A 25,526-nucleotide genomic window follows, 5' to 3' on the forward strand; every position below is an offset into this window, starting at 1 on the left:
CTTTCAATGACTCCTTGTTCCCTTGTTTGAGGGTAAACAGATGGGTAGTCGGCTTCCGACTCTTCTTACCAGAGATGAACTGGGTAAGAAACAATCTGTTGAGCTCTGCGAAGGAGCCGATTGACTTTGGCTTAAGTTGTCGATACCAACTCCGAGCAGACCCAGAGAGGGTTATCGAGAAGGCTCTGCACATCATTGCGTCCGTGGCCGACTAGATCTGCATCCACGAATGGTAGGACTCCACGTGTTCTGACGGGTCTTCAGACCCGGAGTATTGGATGACTGGAGGCATCTTGAACCTTTGTGGCATCACCTCGTCCATGATTTCTGAGGTGAAGGAAGGCTCGGTCTCTTTCATCATCGCTTGGACTGCGGCTGGGACATACACAGACTGCTGATTTTTCTGAAATGTCTTGAACTGGTTGCGGAGTTCCTTAAGTTGAGCTTGCTAAGGATTCTAATTTTCAGCTACCGTCTCTTGGGGGGCTCCGTCACCTCGGGCACTCTGCCCTGTCTTCTCCTCTCCAGCCGATGACGGAGGTCAGTGGGGCCAGAGCCGAAGTTGCGGACACATAAGATAGCTCCGCATCCCGAGCAGGTTTCAGGACTCGGGCAGACCGGTTCTGGGACACTGCATTGTGCGTAGGGTGGGGAGCTCGCGTGGACTGTGCCTGGGACCCCCTGACCCGTGAACCGACTTGCTGTGGTCGTTCCTCAGGTGCCGGGGTGGCTTCCACCATGTTAAGAGGCGGCTGCTGGTTTTGTTGCGCCCTCATTCGGCTGATTTTGTCCTTCAGCATCTGGACTTCGTTTTGTAACACCTTATACTTTCCTCCTCGGCTCCGAGTCCGTTGGGATGGCCCTATAGGAACTGATTCGGTATGTAGCAGCGAAGAAGATTGATGTTGTCCGCTAGGTTTGGGCTCCACCGCTGTCACCTTTTTCTCTCCTCTTGTCATTTTTGATAAAACTTTCTGGCTTTTTGTTTGATTTCCCACAGACGGCGCCAAAAAATGTTGAGGTCAAAATCTGGACCACCCTCTACTCAATGCTGCAAGCCTCGAATGGACCCTGGTCCTACACAGAAAGGTGAGCAAAGGAGACCCTGGCTTAAACAGGGGACCCTCCGATGCCTAAGGCTAGAGAATCTAGGTCTAAGTCGCATAACGTAGAGAGGGTGCAAGATCTTGCGTACCTGTTGCAATGTGTTCCCCTGGTATTTATACCTGTGGGTAGAGAGGATCGTGTCCGTTAATCTCGGCACGATTTACTCAATCATGCGGATATTGTAATCGTGGAGATATTATCCGCAATCTTTGGGTCGTGTAGCGTATCGTGTCTTAAGGGCACATATCCCTGGGCAAGATCTTCGGTCACGTTCGTATTTAGGTTAGTCTCCCGGCTCAGCACTCGGAGTGTCCTCACCCGGGCTCGGCCTCATCCTATCTAGACCCGAGGCCGAGTATTAGTATTCGGAGTTAGTCGAATAATTTGCCTCGGACTTGGATGTATGTATAGCTCGGCTGTTTCGCCAATGCGAATTATTGAACAAGGTCTTCCCTCTGATCTTTGAGCTCTGTAATCAGCTTGACTTGTCGGATCATATTTCCCTGTAACAGTCATAGTGCCCGTTTTGAAAAAAAAGGACTAACTGTCAACGTAATCGTTTTAACTTTTTAGTTTCTCTCTCTCTCTCTCTCTCTCTCTCTCTCTCTCTCTTCCTTCTATTCTTGCAATTGTTCGCCATTTCTCTTTTCATATATTTTTGTCTTTGATTCTTTAGACTATTTTTAATCAATTTTATCTAGATTTGTGCAAATTTTGAATATTAAATCACAAGATTTAAGCTGTTTTTGAAGAATTGTGGACCTGGGGCCCCCCTTTTTTTTCTTTGGGGGGTGGGTGGTGAATTATTTTTTTTTTTCCTTGTTACAAATTTATTGGTTTAACATCATTTTATTACTAAATCGACCAAGTTTTGTTAGATTTGTATTCTATTTGGCCATGTTTGTATAAATTTTCTTTTTTGCTTTTTATATTTGTACAAGTTCTTATATAATTTTTAGTAATTTCAAATTATTTGGAGGGTAGATTATTTAAATACACGTATAGAGTTTAGATCTATACATCATGTACGAAATTAACGTTTTTCATCCATCTCCATTTCTATTTTTTGGTAATTCGGGTCATTTTTGGAATGAGTAGTATCATTTTTATTATTTATTTTTTCTTCAAATTTCTTGAGGGGAATGATGTGAAATGCTTAGGGATATGGTTTAGTGGGATGAATCCCATGGATTGCATGAATTTTGGCCCATTTTAGGATCATTCAGGTGGTCCCAAATCAACCTGAAGCTATTAATCCATGATTTATTTATATTTTAAATCATGGATAATATTTAGAAAATTAAATATAAGAATTTTGAAATCAATTTAAGCCTCTCAGGTTAATAAAATCATTAGGCAGCTTGAGACAACGTTCTTACCAAAGAATGGTTTGTTATACCATCATAAACGTGTTTAAAATTAGAAGAGTACATATTCTGAATCTTCTCATTTTTTGAAAAAAAAAAAATTATTATTTTAGATTTACAAAAAAAAATAATAATAAATAAATCTACAATACCATAATGGCCATTATGGGCTGCAAGGTAACGGTTGAATGGCCTACTGTTACACTGACATTTAACATTACTGAATGCCTTGAGTTTTGTTTGCATCTTAATTGAGCCAATATCAAATTGATTTTTTCTTGAGTCATGAGGAAAAATATGTGTGACAAGAGTTGTCACTGAGTTTTTAAACTATGCTCTATATTTAGTTTAGTCCCACCCATTGGAAATCCTTTTGTACGTGTCACCTGCCTTATAGTCTCCCTACCCTGTACTCTTGGTGGTAGTCAAAATTCAAGATAAGGATTGTTAGTCACCTAAAAACATGGGTCCAACAAGGCCCAATTGACTGTCTTCCAAAGTAGAAGGCCTAGATGCTTACCTTAATATTTCACAACAGCATCAATTTGTATGTTAACTTTCACATACATTGATTTTATTTTCTACCAATTTGTCAAATCAATAGGATATCCTACCATGGAAAATGGTGGGCCTTATCATGAAGATCGCATGAAACAAAAATTGGAGCAATTAGTTCATTTGATGGGATGTACACATACGTTTAGTTAGACCATTAGCCGTCCATTTTTATTATTGATGTCAACTGCTTGATGAGTGGACCACCCTCATTTTTTACCCAGGCTATCTTTATGGTGCCACCCACCTTTTGGGTGGCTTTAGATGATACCCAAAATTGGTTAGTGTGAGGAGAAAAAATCGTATGTTAAAGTTTGCATATGGCATTGTATATGAACTTTTTTATTGTTGAGAACGTTTAAATATTGGCTCTTATGGTGGGACGTAAAAATGGTGGTAGGAACACAGGCTGCTTGGCACATAATGGTTACATCTGAGACCCTTTTAACTCATTTGTAATTTAGGGTTTAGGGTGTGCTTGGTTGCTCCAGGTATCTTGGAATTTCAAGATATTTCATGAAACTAGTCTGATTTGATTCTGATTTGATTTAAAATGTAATGAAATTTCATGATATTTGATTCAAACAAGTTCACCCTTATTTATTTCTTTTATTTTGATTGATTAACGTTTGTCTTGAATCTTATCATCTACCTGCAAAACAAAATATAATCAAATTCCAAACATTTGGTCCCAATTTTCATCATCCAAACTTATATTCTTCTTTGTCGATTGCTTGCAGGTGAAAGTAAGTGAATTAGAAGGCAAGGTAGTGGGCATTTACTTCTCGGCCAATTGGTACCCGCCATGTCTGAACTTCACGCCTGTCCTTTCAGGCATTTATAGTCAATTGAAGGAACGTGGGGCCCAATTTGAGATTGTCTTCGTGTCATCAGACGAAGACTATGATGCATTCAATAGCTATCGTGCATCCATGCCGTGGCTAACCATTCCATTTTCTGACTTGGAGTCGAAGAGGGCCTTGAATAATCGGTTCGATATTGAAGGCATACCATCATTGGTTGTTCTTCAACCCGATGGCAATGATGACATGGCGCTGCGTGATGGGGTCGAGCTTGTTTATAGATATGGGGTTCGAGCTTTCCCATTTACTGAGGAGAGGTTGGATGAGTTGCAAAGGGAAGAGAGAGAAAAGCATGAGAGACAAACCATAACCAACTTGCTGTCAAACACTGCTAGGGACTACCTCCTCGCTCACCCGTCACCCAAACAGGTGCGTTTGTTGATTTTTTATTTATTTATTTTCCACGAGTAAAATAAGCTTCTTACTTAGATGAAAATGGAGAAGTTGATATATGTATGAAATGAGTATGATGCCATTATTTTCTTAATTAACGACATTTTAGTCTTGCCAGGTGCCAATCTGATTGGATTAAACTGTGCAATGCTAACATTGACCAAAAGAAAGGTCAAAAATGACATGTAGGAGTTGTTTAACAGCTTGGAATTGTAATCGATTTTTTGGGGCAAATTTCCATCTATGAGGGCTTAAAATGTGAAAAAATCCTAGTTGGAATTCCATTGTAGTTGGGGTTTAAAACGCGGGTAATTTGCCCCACTTTTTCAGCAAATCCCATTACTTACCTAAATAATGGCATTATAGTCTTGCTATGCACCTATCAGATTGGATTAATCCGTGCAATGCTAACATTGACCAAAAGAAAGGTGAAAATGACATTTAGAGGTTGTTTAACACCTTGGAATTGTAATTGAATTTTCCATGTTTGGCGGTTTAAAATGTGAGAATTGAATCCTAGTTGAAATTCCATTTTCCATTCTAACAAAAGGCCCATTTTGAATATTGGGCAACGTGGCTTGTAAATTCCAAGCTTACCAATTCCATCGCAATGGTAATATTTTTAAATTGGTTACCAATTCCAAGCCCATTTCCCAGAGCAATAAACCCTAAACCCAGTGTACTGTAGCAGAAGTACCATAGTGAAATTGCTTGGGGTACCTGAAACTGATGAAACCTAGACTACTATTTTTTCATGAAACAACAAAGTAATAAACCACAGAGCATGATTATAAAATAGATGGTAAATCCTACACGGGCTATAACACATGACGGACACATTTATACGAGGGAAGTTGATGAGGACGTAAATGGATAGTGCGGTGACAAGGAGCGTAAAAGATTATATCTTTTATAAGACAAAATCGCGAAACACGAAACCCTGATAATCTTTGAATGTGAACTCTGAATTTAAACAACTTTTATTTCTTATAAACATTACAACAAACTCAAACTCAAACAAAGGGAAACTCAAACATAGACTCTTTTCAAACTCAGGTAGACTCTGCATATTACAAGAGTAGTGAGGGGTGTTTATAGATGGTTATGTTGCTTGCTTCTTTCAAAACTGCGGACTTTAATCGATCTTCAGGCATTGGAAATCTTATCATCTGGGGCTTGATGTGACATTTGCCAGGCTACCTGTTGGGACACCTGATATGAAGGGTAAATGGTCTAGTTACAACTGTTCATTTGCCAGGCCACCTGCTGGGACACCTGGTATGAAGGGTAAGTGGTCCAGTTACAACTAGTTTATATATATATATATATATATATATATATATATATATATATATATATATATATATATATATATATATATTTTAACACACCCACACACTCATGCCCGAGTTGGATTTCACCACCTATGGATACTCGAACCCCTGACCAGGTGTTGAAACTGCTGAGAGTCCACCACTGGAGCAAGAGTAGGGATCCAGCGGAGCTGTTATGGTGTAGTTACAACTGTTATATTGGGTGCGTCGGTAGCAATTACCGTTACTGATGTGATGTTGACTGATAGTGACATATCAGTACGATGTTGACTGATGGTGACATATCATCCAGCGTATCATCCAACTCGCTCTTCTTTCTTCAATTGTCTGATGAACTATCGCTTTCGCAAGAGTAGCATGTCATCAGAGCATCTATGTTTTGTTCAATGTGGTCAAAGAAGTGGTTAAGACAGATTGCCATTCATTTCCGCGATAGGATTTTTCCATACAGATGCAGGGATATCCTCAACTTGGACATTGTTCATGTCGCACATTTCTCTTTTGAAAAGATGGAATATGCCCGTGTAAACATGCCAAAAGAGGGTCATATTAAAAGTTCTCCATTACCGGATTACTACTCGATCTGGAACGAAAGGGATATAGTAGGTATCACCGCCATCCAGTTGGATGAGATCCCTTGGATTTCTAAAGCTGATTTTCACATATACATTCCAATGATCTGAGAGCAGTGATTGCCCCACATGAAATTGCTGGAACCATTCCAAAAATTGAACCACATTTTTGTTTGATTGAGTAAGCCGGTGAAGGTCATTTTCTCGTTCCCATTGGATTCGACAAATGTAGGCAACAAGTTTTGCCTAGTCAAAGATGAACATGACAGTCCATCTTTCAATGAGATATCACAAGAAACAAAGAGCTTCATTTGGACAGTAATACAAATCTCGAAAGAACATGGGAGTGAGGTATGGGTAATGAGGATTGGGTATATGGAGGAAGACAAGACCATTTCTGAATAAATGTATATCAAGGAATGTCCTAAGATTATGAGATGGTCGGTTAGCGAAATAGATTTCGGAAATATGGTTCTTGATTTTTTGGGGAAGTTCTTCAATTCTTTCTAAGGGGAAGATATTTGGGATGGAGATTCCATGGGCCAGTATGAGATGAAGGGTTTTTTATGTTGATTGAGGGAAAAGGTGAGAGGAAATCAGCCAAAATATTATCTTTACCTTTGATTTTGTTTACTGTGAAGCTCCATTGTGTGAACCAGTTGTGCCATCGTAACAGTTATGGTTGAGGAATGGGTTTTTGTTTGAATTCAAGCATGCGCGGGAATGCTGACATGTTCATTTCCACCTGAAAATGGTGTCAAACCAAATGGAATTGGAATTTGGAGATTCCATTCTTGACTGTGAGGATTTCTTTGTAGGTAGAGTGGTAATGTTGTTCAGAGGGCTTGAAAGTTTCACTTCAATACCCACATATCTGTTGGACGCCGTTGAGTTCTTGGATGAGAATTGCTTCTCATTGTGTATCACTGACATCAGTTTAAAGGATTCAAATTGCATTGGTGTTGGGGATTTGGAGTCCAGGAAGAGAAGGAATAATTTGCTTGAGTGCTCTGACTGCTTCAGTATGACTATCATTCCATGGCGCCACATTTTTCTTGAGCAAGGAGGTGAGGAGATTGCGATACTTGCTTACATGTGGAATAAAGTCGGAGACATAGTTGACAATGCCCACAAACTGTTGTAATTGTTTTGTTGTAGTTAGGACATCTGGGAACTGCAGAAGGTGGTCAGCAATATGCGGCTATGGTAAGTAGCGACCATCCTTGATTTCCATGCCGAGGAAATCAATATTTGTGTCAAATGCATCTTTCTTTCAGAGAGCATGATGCCATTTTTCACGCAAATTGCATGGAACTGCTGGAGGAGTTCACTGTGAGTCTTTTCATCTGGTGAATACAATAGGAGATCATCAATGTAAACTAAACAATGATGGAGGATGGGTTGAAATATCCGGACCATTGCTTTTTGAAAAAGTGACGGGGCGGTTTTCAATCCAAACGGCATGACTGTCCACTGATAGTGTGCATTTGGAATAGTAAAGATTGTCTTGTAACGATTTTCTGGGCTGATACCCAATTGTCAGAAACTGGCTTTGAGATCAAACTTGGAGAAAAAGTGTGCATCTGCCAAGTGTTGAAACAAAGAAGCACGGTATGGTAGCGGGAACTTTTCATCCTGGAGGTATTTATTCAACGGTTTATAGTTGATGACGAGCTGAAACTTTCCTCGCACTTGTTCGGAGTTCTTGTTAACATAGAAAGTTTCACAAGCCCATGGAGAGTCAGTGGGTTCAATGAGGCCTTCACTGAGAAGGCCAACAAGTTCATGTGCGAGCTTCAAATGATCGAGATTCATCCCTTGGTAACTTGCTTTTGTTGGAGTGAGCGCCACTTGTTGATTGAATGGAAGGTTGACATAAAATTCAAGGCGTGTCCACAAAGGAGTAGGATGCTTCTTGGCAAACTTAGAGTGAGAGTTTGCACAACATTATTTACTAAGGAGGGCTTTGATGTCTGCAATGGGTTGTGCCAAATGGAAATTTGGGATGTGGGACCATGGCAAGAAGGTGGAGTTGTACTTAAGGCCACTGGGTAACCACTGAAGACCTTTGATTTTATGGAGAATGTCAAAACCAAGGATCAAATCTTTTCCAGACAATGAGGAGCTAAGGAATGAATGGGAGATTGTGAGATCAGGAAAGATTTTTATGGATAATGGGGGTGTGATTTTGTTAACATGGAAAACTTTTCCATGGGTTGCTTGGAAGTACAGGGAATGGGAATGCCAAGAATCTTCGGGTAGTATTAATGGATTGAGGATGGAGATGGCTGCGCCTGTATCTGCAAGGGCAATGACTGGAATTGGGGGAGAGGTTGGATGGGAAAAAAGTTCAATTTGGATCAAGGGATTGAGACTGATAGAAATGGAAGGAAAGGATATGGCTTCGAAAATGCTGCCAACTTCAAGTAGTTCTTACTGCTCATATTCTGATTCAGATGAACAATCAGAATGAGTTGTTGATTCTCCTTTGGAATCATACCCAATAGCCATGACAGCCGATGGGTCATATTCATCACAGAGTGAAAAGACGGATTCAAGATCATCATCTTTCTGTGGAAGAAGGGAGAATGCTTGTTCAATCATCTTTGCATAAGTTGAGTGTCAAATATTGCATATTCTCCCCTATTTATATCTTGGTTTTATGAACATGATAATGCTTAAAGGTATATTTTATACATGTTTGTGTTGCAAGGTGAATCTGAGAGCTTGGTTTGAAAAGAATGCTTAAAGCATGGATTTAATGCTTAAGAATCACCAAGGCAAAGGAAGGATCTTAGGAGATCAAGAATGAAGAATTCACATGCCTAGGATCTAAGGAAACCACGTACAAAAGCTGAAGAAATGACTTGAAATACTTCAGAATCTGTAGCAGAAAACGGACAAGTTCGGTTCGACTGTACCCTTGTTCGGTCTACCGAAATCGCACAAAACAGTCCAGCAGCCAACGATGAAATTCAGAAGCTAATTCGTCCAACCGATGGACAAATAAGTCTGACCGAAACCCAGTTCGGTGCGACCGAAAGGAGGACTCGATGCGACCGAAAGTGCACAAAAAGCTCCAGTGAAGAACGATGAACTTTGGAGTTAATTTGGTTCGACCGAGGCTTAATTCGGTCCAACCCACAACTTAAGTATGGATCAATTGAACCCATCTCGAACTGACCGAAATCGGGCAACTGGTAAAACAGAATCCTTTCCAAATTCGGACTCAACTTCGGTTTGACCAATGGGTAATGCAGTTGCGTAAATTAAGATGCTTTCGCAATCGGATTGCAGAAATTTCAAGTCAGTGTGTAAGGTGAAGCTTCACAAGTATAAATAGGAGTCCGTAGGACGTTCCTAGGTATCTTCTAGGGTTTAAGGAGTGGAGCAAAAGGGCGAAGAGCCGCCGCCAAGAGTTTTTCTTCGTCTTCCTTAGTTTTTTTTATGCTTTCTTTAAGAGATTTTGGTTTAATCATGTTTATGGTTAACTAAACCTCTTAGCTAGGGCTAAGAGGTGAAGCTTGTAGCGTGATTGAGATGTTTACTTTACTTTGATTTTTTTTTATGTTGAACTTCGTTGATTTCTAGTTGATTTTAAGGAATATTTTCAGTTTTCTATAGTTTGTTGTGACTCGAATTACAACGTCGACTCAATCCAAATATGAAAGAAGTGGTTAAAGGAGAGGAACTTAAATTGTTGGATGTCGGTATCATATACTCTATATCCGACGATCAATGGGTGAGTCCAACTCAGGTGGTTCCTAAGAAATCTGGAATCACCATAGTAACCAATGCCGACAATGAACTCATGCCAACTAGAGTTACTACTGGTTGGAGAATGTGCATTTATTATATAAAATTGAATACCGTCACGAGGAAGGACCACTTCCCCTTACCCTTCATTGACCAAATCTTGGAAATGTTAGCTGGTTATTCCTATTACTGCTTCCTTGATGAATATTTGGGCTACAATCAAATGTAAATAGCCCTTAAAGATCAAGAGAAGACAATGTTCGCATGTCCATATGGCACCTTTGCTTACCGAAAGATGCCATTTGGACTATGTAATGCCCCTGTTACATTTCAGCGATGCATGTTGAGTATTTTTTCTGACATGGTAGGGGAATATCTAGAGGTCTTCATGGACGACTTCTCTGTTTTTGGTCTATCCTTCAACGAGTGCTTGAAAAATCTTAAATGTGTGTTGAAGCGATGTGAGGAGAAGAATTTGGTTTCGAACTAGGAGAAATGTCATTTCATGGTTCCCAAGGGAATTGTTCTTGGACATATAATTTCATCCAAGGGAATTGAGGTGGACAAGGCCAAAATCGATCTTATCTCTAACTACCACCTCCCAAAAGCATACGTGACGTGCGATCATTCTTAGGACACTGGATTCTACAGACGATTCATAAAGGACTTTAGTTAGTCACCTCTCTCGTCCTTTATGCAATTTACTTCAAAAGGATGTACTATACGTGTGTACCGAGCAATACCAGGAACATGCCTTTTGAGATCATGTGCGATGCATCCGACTATGCTATTGGGGCAGTGTTAGGCCAGAGAAAAGAGAAGAAGCCCTACGTTATTCATTATGTAAGTAGAACTCTAAACTCTACCCAGATGAACTACTCTACTATGGAGAAGGAACTCTTAGCCATAGTATTTGCTCTGGACAAATTTAGGTCCTATTTGATCGGATCCAAAATCATCATCTACACTGATCTTGCGGCACTAAAGTACCTTCTTTCCAAGAATGATGCTAAGCCCTGCTTGATAAGATGGATCCTCCTACTCCAGGAATTTGATTTAGAAATAAAAGACAAAGGGTGTAGAGAACGTAGTGGCTGACCATCTTTCACGGCTTGATCTCCCCGATCCGCTTGAGATGACACCTATAAACAACATGTTCCCTGGTGAACAATTGGTCAAACTCTCTCAATTACCATGGTTTGCTGATATTGCAAATTATCTTGCTACAGGTTTCACGTCGACACATTGGACTGCGCAAGATAAAAGAAAATTCTTCACCAAGGTATGTAAGTTCTTTTAGGACGACCCATATTTGTTTAAATACTGCCCAGACCAAATTCTAAGGAGATGCATGCCAGACAATGAACACCAAAGTGTCATCTCCTTCTGTCATTCACAGACTTGTGGTGGTTACTTTTCTGCTAAAAAGACCACGGCAAAAATCTTGTAGTGTGGCTTTTATTGGCCCACTATGTTCAAGGTGAGTTCTGCAACGCTTGTGAGCATTGTCAAAAATTGGGAGCGTTGTCCTGTCGAAATATGATGCCGCTAAATCCAATTCCGATGATTGAAGCTTCAATTGCTGGGGCATCGATTTTATGGGGCCATTCCCCCAATCCTTTGGGAATTTGTACATTTTGCTAGTAGTAGATTATGTCACTACTTGGGTCGAAGCGATCCCATGCCGGAACAATGACCATCGAACGGTCATTCGATTCTGGAAAGAAAATATCCTTTCCCGGTTCAGAATGCCGCGGGCCATCATTAGTGATGGAGGTTCATACTTCTGTAATAGGCCATTTGAGAACTTAATTAAGAAATATGGCATCTCTCATAAAGTGAATACTCCATACCACCCGCAGACAAGTGGGCAAGCTGAGATTTCCAACAGGTAGATTAAACATATTTTGAAGAAAATGGTTAACCCTGATCTCAAGGATTAGTCAATCCGTTTGACTGATGCTTTATGGGCATACCGTACAGCTTTTAAGACCCCCATTGGAATGTCTCCCTTTAGACTCGTCTATGGGAAGGCTTATCACTTGCCTGTAGAGTTGGAACATAGAGCTTACTAGCTATCAAAAATCTAAACTTCAACTTGGATAATGCTAGCTTGCTGCGCAAACTTTAGTTGAATGAACTCGAGAAAATCCGGAATGATGCATATGAGAACTCAAGAATTTACAAGGATGGGATGAAGGTGTTCCATGATAGGAACATCCTTTGGAAATCATTCTTAACCAGTTAAAAACTCCTCTTGTACAATTCTCGTTTACACCTTTTTCCAGGTAAACTCAGATCTCTTTGGACTAGCCCTTTCACTATTACTAATGTCTATCCTCATGGAACCGTCGAGATAAAAGACCCAACAAATGGCAATGTTTTCAAAGTAAATGGACATCGTTTGAAGCCATTTGTTGAAAATTTTGATTCAGAGGATATGTCCATACCTCTGACCAATCCTGTATATTAGGATTAATCTCCTAGTCTGATGGAGGTGTAGTTAAGTTTATTGCTTTCATAAGATTTGGGACGAGGATAGTTTGCATTCAATTGTTTAGTAGTTGTGCTAACCCATCTTCGCATTGAGAATTTTGGAAGAGCTACAATTCATCTTCTTAGGGACTACCATTCCTTCACATATCCATTATTTTCATAGTCTCATTTGTATTGCATGCTTATATCTTGTACATTGAGGACAATGTAGATTTTAGGTTGGGGGTGTGGATTAGGTAGACTAATCAATATTTTCTTAGTCTTGGAGCAAAAATTTTGAAAATTTTCAATTTCTCAAATTAAAAACCTGTTTGGAAGGCGATAGTTTGTGCACTTAAGAATGTTCTGAGTATGATAAGATTGAGATTGAACTTTGAATTATTGGAGTTTGATCAACCAAGTAAAATGTCACCTACGTTGTTGCACTCAATTGATTATAAGAGGAAGTTTGAATATCATGTTGATCTAAATCACAAGACACATTCAATCTACTTTCTATGAATTATACTAGAATTTTTTACTGTTAGTGTGTCTATCATAGATAGATGTTGAGAATTCAATCTGGAGAATTTTATCCACCTTAAAAGATGAAAAGAACCAGTTAAAAAAATAGTGAGATCGATAAAAAGGTTATGTATGATGAAAAGATAGGAAAAAGTTTGAAAAAGAATGAAAAATTCTGAAAAGAATAAATAAAAAAAAAAAGTGACTGCCGATATAAAATTAACAACTAGAAAAAGAAGGAGAAGGGGATAAATTTGGAATCAACACTTGAGTTTTTAATCAATCTTGAGGTGATGAGTATGGCTGACATTATGAAATAATAATATTTCTGTGGAAAATAAGTTGGAATTCACTGAGCACGTTAGAAAAACTTGATATATGAACTTGTGCTCTTGAATGTGAGCAAAGAACCTATTTGATTGATTGCTCGCTTGATTCGGCTCTAGGTTTTCAATTTTTCACTCTCGCTTCTTGGGATTATACTCATTCATACTCATTTGCACAAAATATTGTCTTCTGAAGGAAGTTTTGAACTTTGAGAATGGAAGATTATTTCATGCATGTTTTGCTCGGGACTAGCAAAATGCTGGTTGGGGAGTGTGTTGTGTGTCAAATATTGCATATTCTCCCCTATTTATATCTTGGTTTTATGAACAGGATAATGCTTAAAGGTATATTTTATACATGTTTGTGTTGCAAGGTGAATCTGAGAGCTTAGTTTGAAAAGAATGCTTAAAGCATGAATTTAATGCTTAAGAATCACCAAGGCAAATGAGGGATCTTAGGAGACCAAGAATGGAGATTTCACATGCCTAGGATCCAAGGAAACCACGTACAAAAGCTGAAGAAAGGACTTGAAAGACTTAAGATTTTGTAGCAAAAAACAGACAAGTTCGGTCCGACCGAAATCGCACAAAACAGTCCAACAACCAACGATGAAATTCAGAAGCTAATTTGGTCCAACCGATGGACAATTCGGTGCGACCGAAAGTGCATAAAAAGCTCCAACGAAGAATAATGAATTTTGGAGTTAATTCGGTTCGACCGAGGATTAATTTGGTCCGACAGACAACTTAAGTTCGTTCCGACCGAACCCATCTCAGTCCGATCGAAATTGGGCAACTGCTGAAACAGAATCATTTCCAAATTTGGTCTCGACTTCGGTTCGACCGATGCGTAATGCAGCTGCGTAAATTAAGATGCTTTCACAATCAGATTGTGGAAATTTCAAGTCAGTGCGTAAGGTGGAGCTTCACAAGTATAAATAGGAGTCCCTAGGACGTTCCTAGGTATCTTCTGGGGTTTTAGGAGTGGAGAGCGGCCGCCAAGAGTTTTTCTTCCTCTTCCTTGGTTGTTTTTATGCTTTCTTTACGAGATTTTGGTTTAATCATGTCTATGGTTAACTAAACCTCTTAGCTAGAGCTAAGAGGTGAAGCTTGTAGCGTGATTGGGATGTTTACTTTGCTTTGAGTATTGTTTATGTTGAACTTCGTTGAGATTTAGTTGATTTTTTTAATTTTTTCAGTTTTCTATGGTTTGTTATGACTCGAATTATAATAGATGCTGCGATAGCTTTGAATATCTTCTTTTCCTATTTGAGATTGTGAGATTGGTAAATCATGTTGTTTGCCATCGTCTCCTAGGCATGGTTAGGTGACAGAATCCCTTCCAATCTTCACAATTCTCCTCCATTGAGGTTGGATCAATGAGAAGTTCAAAGATTTGGTCATCTCTTTTTCTAACTAGATAAGATAACACTCTGATTTAAGTTGGATCTCTTGAATTAAGTAAGGTAGCATCTTAATAGCTACAAGTGGATCCTAGACACCCTAGTTCCCACCTTTAAATTCATCAGTTTCAATTACACTATTCACAATTACTCTCTCTATTATTGCAGATTTAGATTTAGATCTTCTTCTTCTAGTTTTAGTTATTTTCAGAAACGTACAAGTTTAGTCCCTGTAGATTCGATCTCAGTCTCATCGAGATTATTACTACATCGCGACCGTACACTTGGGGTTGTGAACAACATACTTTAGCCGGTGTCGCTTGGGGCATTGCTTGGAAAATTGCCCTTTCTTGTTACAAATGTAGCAGCGATTGGATGTTTTGCGACGGAATGATTTCTTCCTGAGAAACTTCCACTTGCTCTTCTTCTTGTATCTTCGTCATGGATGATATGAGTCATTATTTGAGTAGCGTTTTTTCTGGAAATGATGTTTTTTCTGTGAGGAACAATCACAGTTGTTCTTATCCTTGCATTTAATTGAGAGAGATGGCTTTTCATAAGCTGGACCGAGGCGAGTATTCATCTTTTCTGCTCACTTCAAGAACTTGCGCTAATTGCAAAGTTTTTGTACTGTAAGGAGTGACAACTGATGAATTTGTCCTAACGTAACTGTCTGCATGTTGAGATTTCTCAATTCAATAAGCTTGGTTGTTTCATCGCCTAGTGGATCAGGCAAAGAGTTGAGATAGACCTTGCCACAAATAACATAAATCTCTTCGTCCTTTTTGCATAGTGTCTATCTAGATTAGCTTTATCGAATGAGCAGACTTTCATTTGAAGATATTCTTCTCTGTTCGTGTTTTTATAAGATGCAACTTCATCGATGAGTCCGAGTTACATATATCCCACAAAGGCCTCAACGGTGGCTTGTAGTGCCTGAAATTTTCTATATTCACCGAGTGTTGTCCACCATTCGCGTAACGTGCCTCTGAATCTAGCAACGACCTTTTCACATGTTCGCCTAATTGTTGCATCTAGATTTTGCATATCTGCTTTCATCCATGCATATATGTTCATTAGGCATGTTTGCCATTCATGTAGAGGGATATCATCCAAGGTTAAGAGTTTTTTTGTTGTCGGTCATTTCTGGGATGACCATTCTCTGACCATTATGAGGTGGAGCTCGATCTTCATCAATATCACTGGCCGCTTCATCCACCAGTGGTCCGGGTGGTGGAGGTCGAGGCTGAGGTGCTCCTGGTGCACCTTGTGTCTGTTGCATGAAGAGTTCCGGGATTTCAAGATTGGCCTTGTCAGAGATTTCAAAAGGGATTGTTGAGGATGGTAGCAGTGCTTGTGCTTTTAGGAAGGACGTAATGAGATTCGGGGAATCTGAGGGTAGGTAATCTGCCATAGGAATGGATGATGCCATGAGGTCAAAAGTGAATGAATGTTCCTCATCAAGGCATTGCTTGCCTTTGGAGGAAGAAGGAATTGATGGGAATGGAGCCGGCTTTGAAGTATCTGATGGCGAGTAAGAATTATGGGGGCGAAAAGTTTGTTTAGGCATTTAAGCTATGGTTTGTGTGGGAGGAGTAAGCTTTGGGAGCTGGGAATGCAAGGAGGAAGATCCCCACGAAACACATGGAGAGGGACTCCATGGTAGATGTTGAAGGATGACCTACCTTGGCGGAGGGAATGTTTCGCCTGGGAAAGCATATTTCGGAGGCTGCTGCAAACGAAGTGTGCTGAGCTGGTCCTGCAGGAATTCTCTCTTTTTCTTTCTTCTATAGGAGAGCCGTATCATGAACTACTGTTGCAAGTACATACAGTTCCTATCCAATTATAGAGATTCGCGCTTCAAAGAGTGGAAGCCTGTTGCTGAATTGATTTTGTAAGCTGTCGTTGATTATGCAAAATCTTTCGAAGAGCTCAATTTTGCTGAGTTGCATTCTCAGCTTGCCAATTTAATGCCGCTTCTACTACGGAGACTCGTCTTAGAGTGCTGTAAGAATTAAGAACAGGAGGGTCTATAATTTTCCAGACATGTCTTATTCTGTCTATTGGTTATTCAAAATCTTTTGGATTAAGGAACTATGGTTCCTCAGAAGGCTCTTACAAACATACCATAGGACTGAGTAAGATGGAGAAAGGCCTTTGAGTTATGGACTGGGAACATTTGAGGTGAGACAGGGCCTTCTGGTAGTATAACATAAGAGTATTTTTTGGTGGTGAGGATTCTTTTGGAATGTATTTTTGTGGCTTGCATGGTGGGGGAATGTTTGACAAAGGCTTCTTTTTTGGGTAGAGGACATAGTAGTCGAATTTACCTGAAGGTTCGCTGAGGAGTCCTACCTTAGGATCTCCTTCTTCATACCTTCTTTTGAGTTGCGATTGGAATGACTTCTTTTTTGGTTCTTTGTCAGGAAATAGACAATCATCACATAAACACACATCCTAGTAGATGTGTAGATTGTTGCGTCAACACCATGCAGTGTAATGCACACTGCCTGGGTCTGGACCTGTCGGTGCAGGCTCAGTGGCATACTGGCCATTAATGAGTAGTCCAGATAACGAACGAGCGTCGGAGAAACAGTTTACCTCCGGAAGAGGTGTTGTAAAGACCGGTGTGGCTAGAGAAGTGGTTTTGAACCGTGTTTTAACAGTCTTATTTTTTTCACACAAAAGATGGTAGGTCATTTGTTATGACCTGGCTTGCTTCTTACTGTCGTTCATAGTTGGTGACCCAGCCTGCTGGGATTATCTCTTTGAGTTGTTTCGTAGTGAGCTGTCGTGGAACAAATGTACATTTTGGCACTTGATTTTGATCAACGGAAATTAGCAGGGCATCCTGATGAGATTTGACCCCAAGCAGTGGCAGATCAATTGAGTGATTTTAGACCCAAAATGCTACTTGGTAATGGAGAGTAGCTGCAATAGCACCATCAACTTGTTCAGTTCCAAATGTACATTTGTTCCACGGCAGTTCACTACGGAACAACTCATAGAGATACTCCCAGCTAGCTAGGTCACCAACTATGTACGACTGCGAGAAGCAAGCCAGGTCATCACAAATGACCTACCATCTTTTATGCGGAAAAAAGATAAGACTGTTGAAACACGGTTCGAAACCACTTCTTGAGCCACACCAGTCTTTACAACACCTCTTTCAGATGTAAACTGCTTATTCGACTCTCGTACGACATCTGGGCAACTCATTGATGGCAAGTATGTCACTGAGCTTGCACCGACAAGTCCAAATCCAGGCGGTGTGCGATACACTGCATGAAGTCAACGCAACAATCTACACATCTTGCTAGGATGTGTGTTCATGTGATGATTGTCTCTTTCTTGACGAAGAACAAAAAAGAAGTCATTCCAATCCCAAGCTCAAAAGAATGTATGAAGAAGGAGATCCTGAGGTAGGACTCCTCGGCGAACCTTCGGGTAAATTCTACTACTATGTCCTCTACCCAAAAAAGAAGCCTTTGCCAAACATTCCCCCACCATGTAAGCCACAAAATACATTCCAAAAGAATTCTCACCACCAAGAAATACTCTTATTCCATACTACCAGAAGGCACTGTCTCACCTTAAATGTTCGCAGTGCATAACTCAAAGGCCTTCCCCCATCTTACTCAGTCCTATGGTATATGCATACGAGCCTTCTGAGGAATCACAGTTCCCTGATGCAGAAGATTTTGAATACCCAATAGACAGAACAAGACATGTCTGGAAAATTAAAGACCCTCTCGGTCTTGATTCCGACAGCACTCCAAAACAAGTCTCCGCAGTAGAAGCGGCATTAAATTGGCAAGCTGAGAATGCAACCCAGCAAAATCGAGCTCTTCAAAAGATTTTGCATAATCAACGACAGCTTGCAGAATCAATTCAGTAACAAACTCCTGTTATTCCACTCCTTGAAACGCAAATCTCTGCAATTGAAAATGAACTGTATGAACTTGAAGCAACAGTTCGTGATATGGTTCTCCTCCAGAAGAAAGAAAAAGAGAGGAAATTCCTGTAGGACCAGCTTCGCACACTTCGTCTGCAGTAGCCTCCGATACATGCTTTCCTAGGCGAAACATTCCCTCCGCCAAGGCAGGTCATCCCTTAACATCTACCATGGAGTCCCTCTCCAGGTGTTTCGTGGGGAGCTTCCTCTTCCTTGCATTCCCAACTCCCAAAGCTTACTCCTCTCGCACAAACCACAACTTCAATGCCTGAACAAACTTTCCGCCCCCATAATTCTCACCCACCATCAGATACTTCAAAGTCGGCTCCATTCCCATCAATTCCTTCTTCCTCCAAAGGCAAACAATGCCTTGATAAGCACCATCCATTCACTTTCCATTCCCATCAATTCCTTCATCCTCCAAGGGCAAACAATGCCTTGATAAGCACCATCCATTCACTTTTGACCTCATGGCATCATCCATTCCTATGACAGATTACTTACCCTTAGAATCCCCAAATCCCATTGCGTCCTTCCCAAAAGCACAAGCATTGCTACTACCCTCAACAACCTCTTTCAAAATCTCCGACAAAGCCAATCTTGAAATGCCAGAGCTCTTCATGCAAGAAGCACAAGGTGCACTAGGAGCACCTCAGCCTCAACATCCACCACTTGGACCATAGGTGGATGAAGCGGCCAGTGATATTGACGAAGATCGAGCTCCACCTCATAATGTTCTGAGAATGGTCATTCCAGAAATGACCGACAACAAAAAACTCTTCACCTTGGCTGATATCCCTCCACATGAATGACAAACACGCCTGATGGACATATACACATGGATGAAAGCAGAAATGCAGAATCCGGATGCAATAGTTAGGCAAACATGTGAAAAGGTCGTTGCCAGATTCAGTGGCACGTTATGCGAATGGTGGACAACACTTGACGAATACAAACAATTGCAGGTACTACAAGTAGCCACGGTCGAGGCCTTTGTGGGATATATGTACCTCGAATTCATCGGTGAAGTTACATCTTATACAAACACGGCCAGAGAAGAATATCTTCAAATGAAAGGCTGCTCATTCGATAAAGCTGATCTAGATAGACACTATGCAAAAATGACGAAGAGATTTTATGTTATTGGTGACAAGGATGAGATTAATATCGAACAGGTCTATCTTAACTCTTTCCTGATCCACTAGGCGATGAAACAACCAAGCTTATCGAATTGAGAAATCTCAACATGTAGACAGTTACGTTAGGACAAATTCATCAGATGTCTCTCCTTACAGTACAGAAACTTTGCAATCAGCATAAGTTCTTGAAGCAAGTAGAAAAGATAAATACTCACCTCGGTCCAGCTTGTGAAAAGCCATATCTCTCCATTAAATGCAAGGACAAGAACAACTGCAATTATTCCTCAAAGAAAAAACATCATTTCCAGAAAAAAGCGCTATCCAAAGGATGACTCGTATTATCCACGACGAAGATACAAGAAGAAGCGCAAGTGGAAGTTTCTCAGGAAGAAACCATTCCTTCGCAAAACGTCCGATCGTTGCTACATTTGTAACAAGAAAGGGCAATTTTCCAAGCAATGCCCCAAGCGACACCGGCCAAAGTATGCAAAGATGATTGAACGGGCATTCTCCCTTCTTCCATAGAAAGATGATGATATTTAATCCGTCTTTTCACTTGGTGACGAATATGACCCATCACCTACCATGGCTATTGGGTATGATTCCGAAGGAGAATCAACAACTCGTTCTTATTGTTCATCTGAATCAGAATATGAGCAGCAAAAACTATCTGAAGTTGGCGGCATTTTCAAAGCCGTATCCTTTCCCTCCATCACTTCTGTCAATCCCACTCCCTTAATCCAAGTTGAACTTTTTCCCCATCCAACCTCTCTCCCAATTCCAGTCATTGCCTTTACAGATACAGGTGCAGCCATCTCCATCCTCAATCCATCAATACTACCCGAAGATTCTTGGCATCCCCTTTCCCAGCACTTTCGAGCAGCCAATGGAAAAGTTTTCCTTGTTAACAAAATCACACACCCGTTATCCATAAAAATATTTCCCAATCTCACAATCTCCCATTCATTCCTTGGCTCCTCATTGTCTGGAAAAGATTTGATCCTTGGTTTTGACATTCTCCATAAAATCAAGGATCTTCAGTGGTTACCCAGTGGCCTTGAGTACAACTCCACCTTCTTGCCATGGTCCCACATCCCAAATCTCCATTTGGCACAACCCATTGCAAACATCAAAGCCCTCCTTACTGAACAATGTCGTGCAAACTCTCACTCTGAGTTTGCCAAGAAACATCCTTCTCCTTTGTGGACACGCCCTAAATTTTATGTCAACCTTCCATTCAATCAACAAGTGGCGCTCATTCCAACAAAAGCAAGTCACCAAGGGATGAATCGCGATCATTTGAAGCTCGCACAAGAACTTGTTGGCCTTCTCAGTGAAGGCCTCATTGAGTCCACTGACTCTCCATGGGCTTGTGAAGCTTTCTATATTAACAAGCACTCCAAACAAGTGCGAGGAAAGCTTCGGCTTGTCATCAACTATAAACCGTTGAATAAATACCTCCAGGATGATAAGTTCCCGCTACCATACCATGCTTCTTTGTTTTAACACTTGGCAGATGCACACATTTTCTCCAAGTTTGATCTCAAAGCCAGTTTTTGACAACTGGGTATCAGCCCAGATAATCGTTACAAGACGGCCTTTACTGTTCCAAATGCACACTACCAGTGGACAGTCATGCCGTTTGGATTGAAAACCGCTCCATCACTTGTTCAAAAAGCGATGGTACAGATATTTCAACCCATCCTCCATCATTGTTTAGTTTACATTGATGATCTCCTGTTGCATTCACCAAATGAAAAGACTCAGAGTAAACTCCTCCAACAGTTCCATGTAATTTGTGTGGAAAATGGCATCATGCTCTCCGAAAGAAAGATGCATTTGGCACAAACAAATATTGATTTCCTCGGTATGGAAATCAGGGATGGTCACTACTTACCATAAACGCATATTGCTGACCACCTTCTGTAGTTCCCAGATGTCCTAACTACAACAAAACAAATACAATAGTTTGTGGGCATTGTCAATTATGTCTCCAACTTCATTCTGCATATAAGTATTGCGGTCTCCTCACCTCCTTGCTCAAGAAAAATGCGGCACCATGGAATGATAGTCATACTGAAGTAGTTAGAGCACTCAAGCAAATTATTCCTTCTCTTCCTGGACTCCAAATCCCTAGCGCCAATGCAATTCGAATACTTCAAACTGATGCCAGTGATACACAATGGGGAGCAGTTCTCATCCAAGAACTCAACGATGTCCAACAGATATGTGGGTATCGAAGTGGAACTTTCAAGCCCTCTGAATAACATTACCACTCTAACTACAAAGAAATCCTTGCAGTCAAGAACGAAATCTCCAAATTCCAATTCCATTTGGTTGGACACCATTTTCAGGTGGAAATGGACATGTCGGCATTCCCGCGCATTCTTGAATTCAAACAAAAAACCATTCCTCATCCACAATTGTTGCGATGGCACCACTGATTCACACAATAGAGTTTCACAGTAAACAAAATCAAAGGTAAAGATAATATTTTGGTCGATTTCCTTTTTTGCCTTTTCCCTCAATCACCATAAAAAACCCTTCATCCCATACTGGCCCATGGAATCTCCATCCCAAATATCTTCCCGTAAGAAAGAATTGAAGAACTTCCCCAAGAAATCAAAGATCATATTTCTGAAATCTATTTCGCTAACCGACCATCTCATAATCTGAGGACATTCCTTGATATATATTTATTCAGAAATGGTCTCGTCTTCCTCCATATACCCAATCCTCATTACCTGTACCTCACTCCCATGTTCTTCCGAGATTTGTATTACTGTCCAAATGAAGCTCTTTGTTTCTTGTGGTATCTCATTGAAATATGGATTGTCATGTTCATCTTTGACCAGGCAAAACTTGTTGCCTACCTTTGTCGAATCCAATGGGAACGAGAAAATGGCCTTCACTGGCTTACTCAATCAAACAAAAATGTGGTTCGATTTTTGGAATGGTTCCAGCCACTTCATGTGTGGCAATCACTGCTCTTGGATCATCGGAATATATATGTGGAAATTAGCTTCAGAAATCCAAGGGATCTCATCCAACTGGACGGCGGTGATACCTACTATATCCCTTTCGTTCTAGATCGAGTAGTAATCCGGCAATGGAGAACTTTTAATATGGCCCTCTTTTTGCATGTTTACACGGGCATATTCCATCTTTTCAAAAGAGAAATGTGTGACATGAACAATGTCCAAGTTGAGGATATCCTTGCATCTGTATGGGAAAATCCTATCGCGAAAATGAATGGCGATCTCAGTCTTAACCATTTCTCTGACTACACTGAACGGAACATGGATGCTCTGATGACACGCTACTCTAGCGAAAGCAATAGTTTGTCAGACAATTGAAGCAAGAAGAGCGAGTTGGATGATACGCTGGATGATATGTCACCATCAGTTAACATTGCACTAATATGTCACTATTAGTCAACATCACATCAGCAACGGTAATTGCTACTGATGAACCCAATATAACAGTTGTAACTGGACCACTTACCCTTCATACTAGGTGTCCTAGCAGGTGGTCTGGCAAATGAACAGCTGTGACTGGACCACTTATCCTTCATACTAGGTGTCCCAACAGGTGGCCTGATAAATTTCACATCAAGCCCCAGATGATTAGATTTCCAGTGTTTGAAGATCGATTAAAGTCCGTAGTTCTGAAAGAAGCAAGCAGCATAACCATCTATAAATACCCATCGCTACTCTTGTAATAGGCAGAGTCTGCCTGAGTTTGAAAAGATTCTTTGTTTGAGTTTCCCTTTGTTTGAGTTTGAGTTTGTTGTAATGTTTATAAGAAATAAAAGTTGTTTTAAATTTAGAGTTCGCATTCAAAGATTATCATGGTTTCATGTTTCGTGATTTCGTCTTATAAAAGATATAATCTTTTACGCTCCTTGTCTGCGCATTATCCATTTACATTCATATCAACTTCCCTTGTACAAATGTGTCAGTCATGTGTTATAGCCTATGTAGGATTTACCATCTGTTTTATAATCATGCTTTGTGGTTTATTACTTCGTTGTTTCACGAAAAAATAGTAGTCGAGGTTTCATCAGTTTCAAGTATCCCAAGCAATTTTTCTACGGCACTTCTAATACAACAACTTTGCTACAACACCGGGTTTACGGTTTAGGGTTTATGAATCTAAACACATTTGTTAGATTCCAGCATCTCCCAGAATCAAATTCTAAAATCAAACATGACTAAAATTTTCAGGGAATCCAATTCTTGAAATTGAATTATGAAGTAATTCCAAATCTAACCTATCAAACTATCTGTAAGGGGTTCTTTGACATGTTGAAACATGGGCATGGTTTTATTGTGAATTGCATTTGAATTTTTCATTTTGATACCTATGTAACGCTCTGGTATGTCAATGATGGAGGAAATTCCATCGTCACTTGGTTATACATGTACAACACCGTCACTTAGTCATACATGTACAACACTGTGAATCCACAATCCAATCATTCTTTTAGTATTCTTTTCAAGGGTGCATGATATGGGATTCAATAATAGGGGTTTCTTTAGCTTGTGGAAAGGGGAAAATGAAAAAGGAAATTCATTATTGTTTTTACATTTACTTTTCTGCCCTCTGTTAAAGTGATTCACTTTCTATAAACATAGAATTTGTTGGGAATCATTGCAAAATTTGGATTCCTATTAGAAAATTGAGAATGTGAGTCATAAAATTTAGGTTGGCTAAGTGCGTGGTTATCTCGTCCTCTAGAAATATTACGCTATTGTGAGCTTGTGCAGGTTGTCTACATTTTTTGCTACTAAAATGCCCAAATGGCATTACTATTATTGGATTTAGTGAATTCTGTTGACTTTCCTTTCTCAACTATCCCCTGAGTCGCATATTTTTTGGTTCTTCAGTGAATCATTGCTAAAATTCCCTTTGCAATGATGATTTATAGACCTCTCGTTGCTTTAAGTCTAATTGTACCCGCTACCTTGTTACAAGTTTGGGAGGAAAAGAAAAAACGCATCCAAAGTTTACACAATGATCAACATGGTGTGTTTTTTTTTGGGGGGATGTGAGAAGCTATGATGCCAATGTTGTGTAATTGCATATAATAAAATCAAGAAACATTAACTATGTTGATTTTCTCATCATTGTTACATCTAAACTTGGCAAAAGTTGCTGAAGGAAAGCAAATCGTGGAAGGGAGGGAGAACTGTAGTTCTAAAACTTGCTGAGCTGACCCGAAACTCAGCTTAGTCAACTTGGCAACATTTTGAGCTGAGTTCCTGGGAAAATCAGAATGGGACCTGAATTAATTGAGTTGAGACGGCTTGTGGTGACTCCACCAGAGGCACTCAGTGAGTCAGAGTGTAAACATTAATAAAGTTTGAGTGAGAGGAGAGTGAAACCGTCAACTTTTACTATGAATGAGATGCACTTAACCAGTGTGCCATCTAATCACTTGATAACCATTTTTCTATTTTTATATTATTTACAGAAATTCTATCTATTCTAACTATTATAATTATTGCTAATATTTTAAATTATAATTATTATAGATTGAATCATGTTGGGTTGAGTCTTCGAGTCCACCCAACTTGGCTGAACATTGAGTCAAATTGAAATTTCAGGTTTCTGAACTATGGTTCGAATAGATGTAGGCATCGAAACAACTTCGAAAATGAATGGTACCAAGTAGGAATGATGAAGAATTCATCGAAGAAGGGCCTTCCCCTGGTTGATCCAGACGAACTAGGTGAATGAAATGGAGTAGGTCC

General features: G+C 40.1%; 1 protein-coding gene across 1 annotated transcript in view; it reads left to right on the top strand.

The window, feature by feature from the left end:
* Window positions 1–25,526, top strand: part of LOC131237210 (probable nucleoredoxin 2) — a 70,354-nt gene that overhangs the window by 39,094 nt on the left and 5,734 nt on the right. Inside the window, exon 2 of the mRNA XM_058234887.1 lies at window positions 3,770–4,261. Within this exon, the coding sequence (XP_058090870.1) occupies window positions 3,770–4,261 (492 nt within the window). The remainder of the gene's footprint in view (window positions 1–3,769; window positions 4,262–25,526) is intronic.

Source organism: Magnolia sinica, chromosome 2 (genome assembly GCF_029962835.1).
Source record: "Magnolia sinica isolate HGM2019 chromosome 2, MsV1, whole genome shotgun sequence".
Taxonomy (NCBI): Eukaryota; Viridiplantae; Streptophyta; class Magnoliopsida; order Magnoliales; family Magnoliaceae; genus Magnolia; species Magnolia sinica.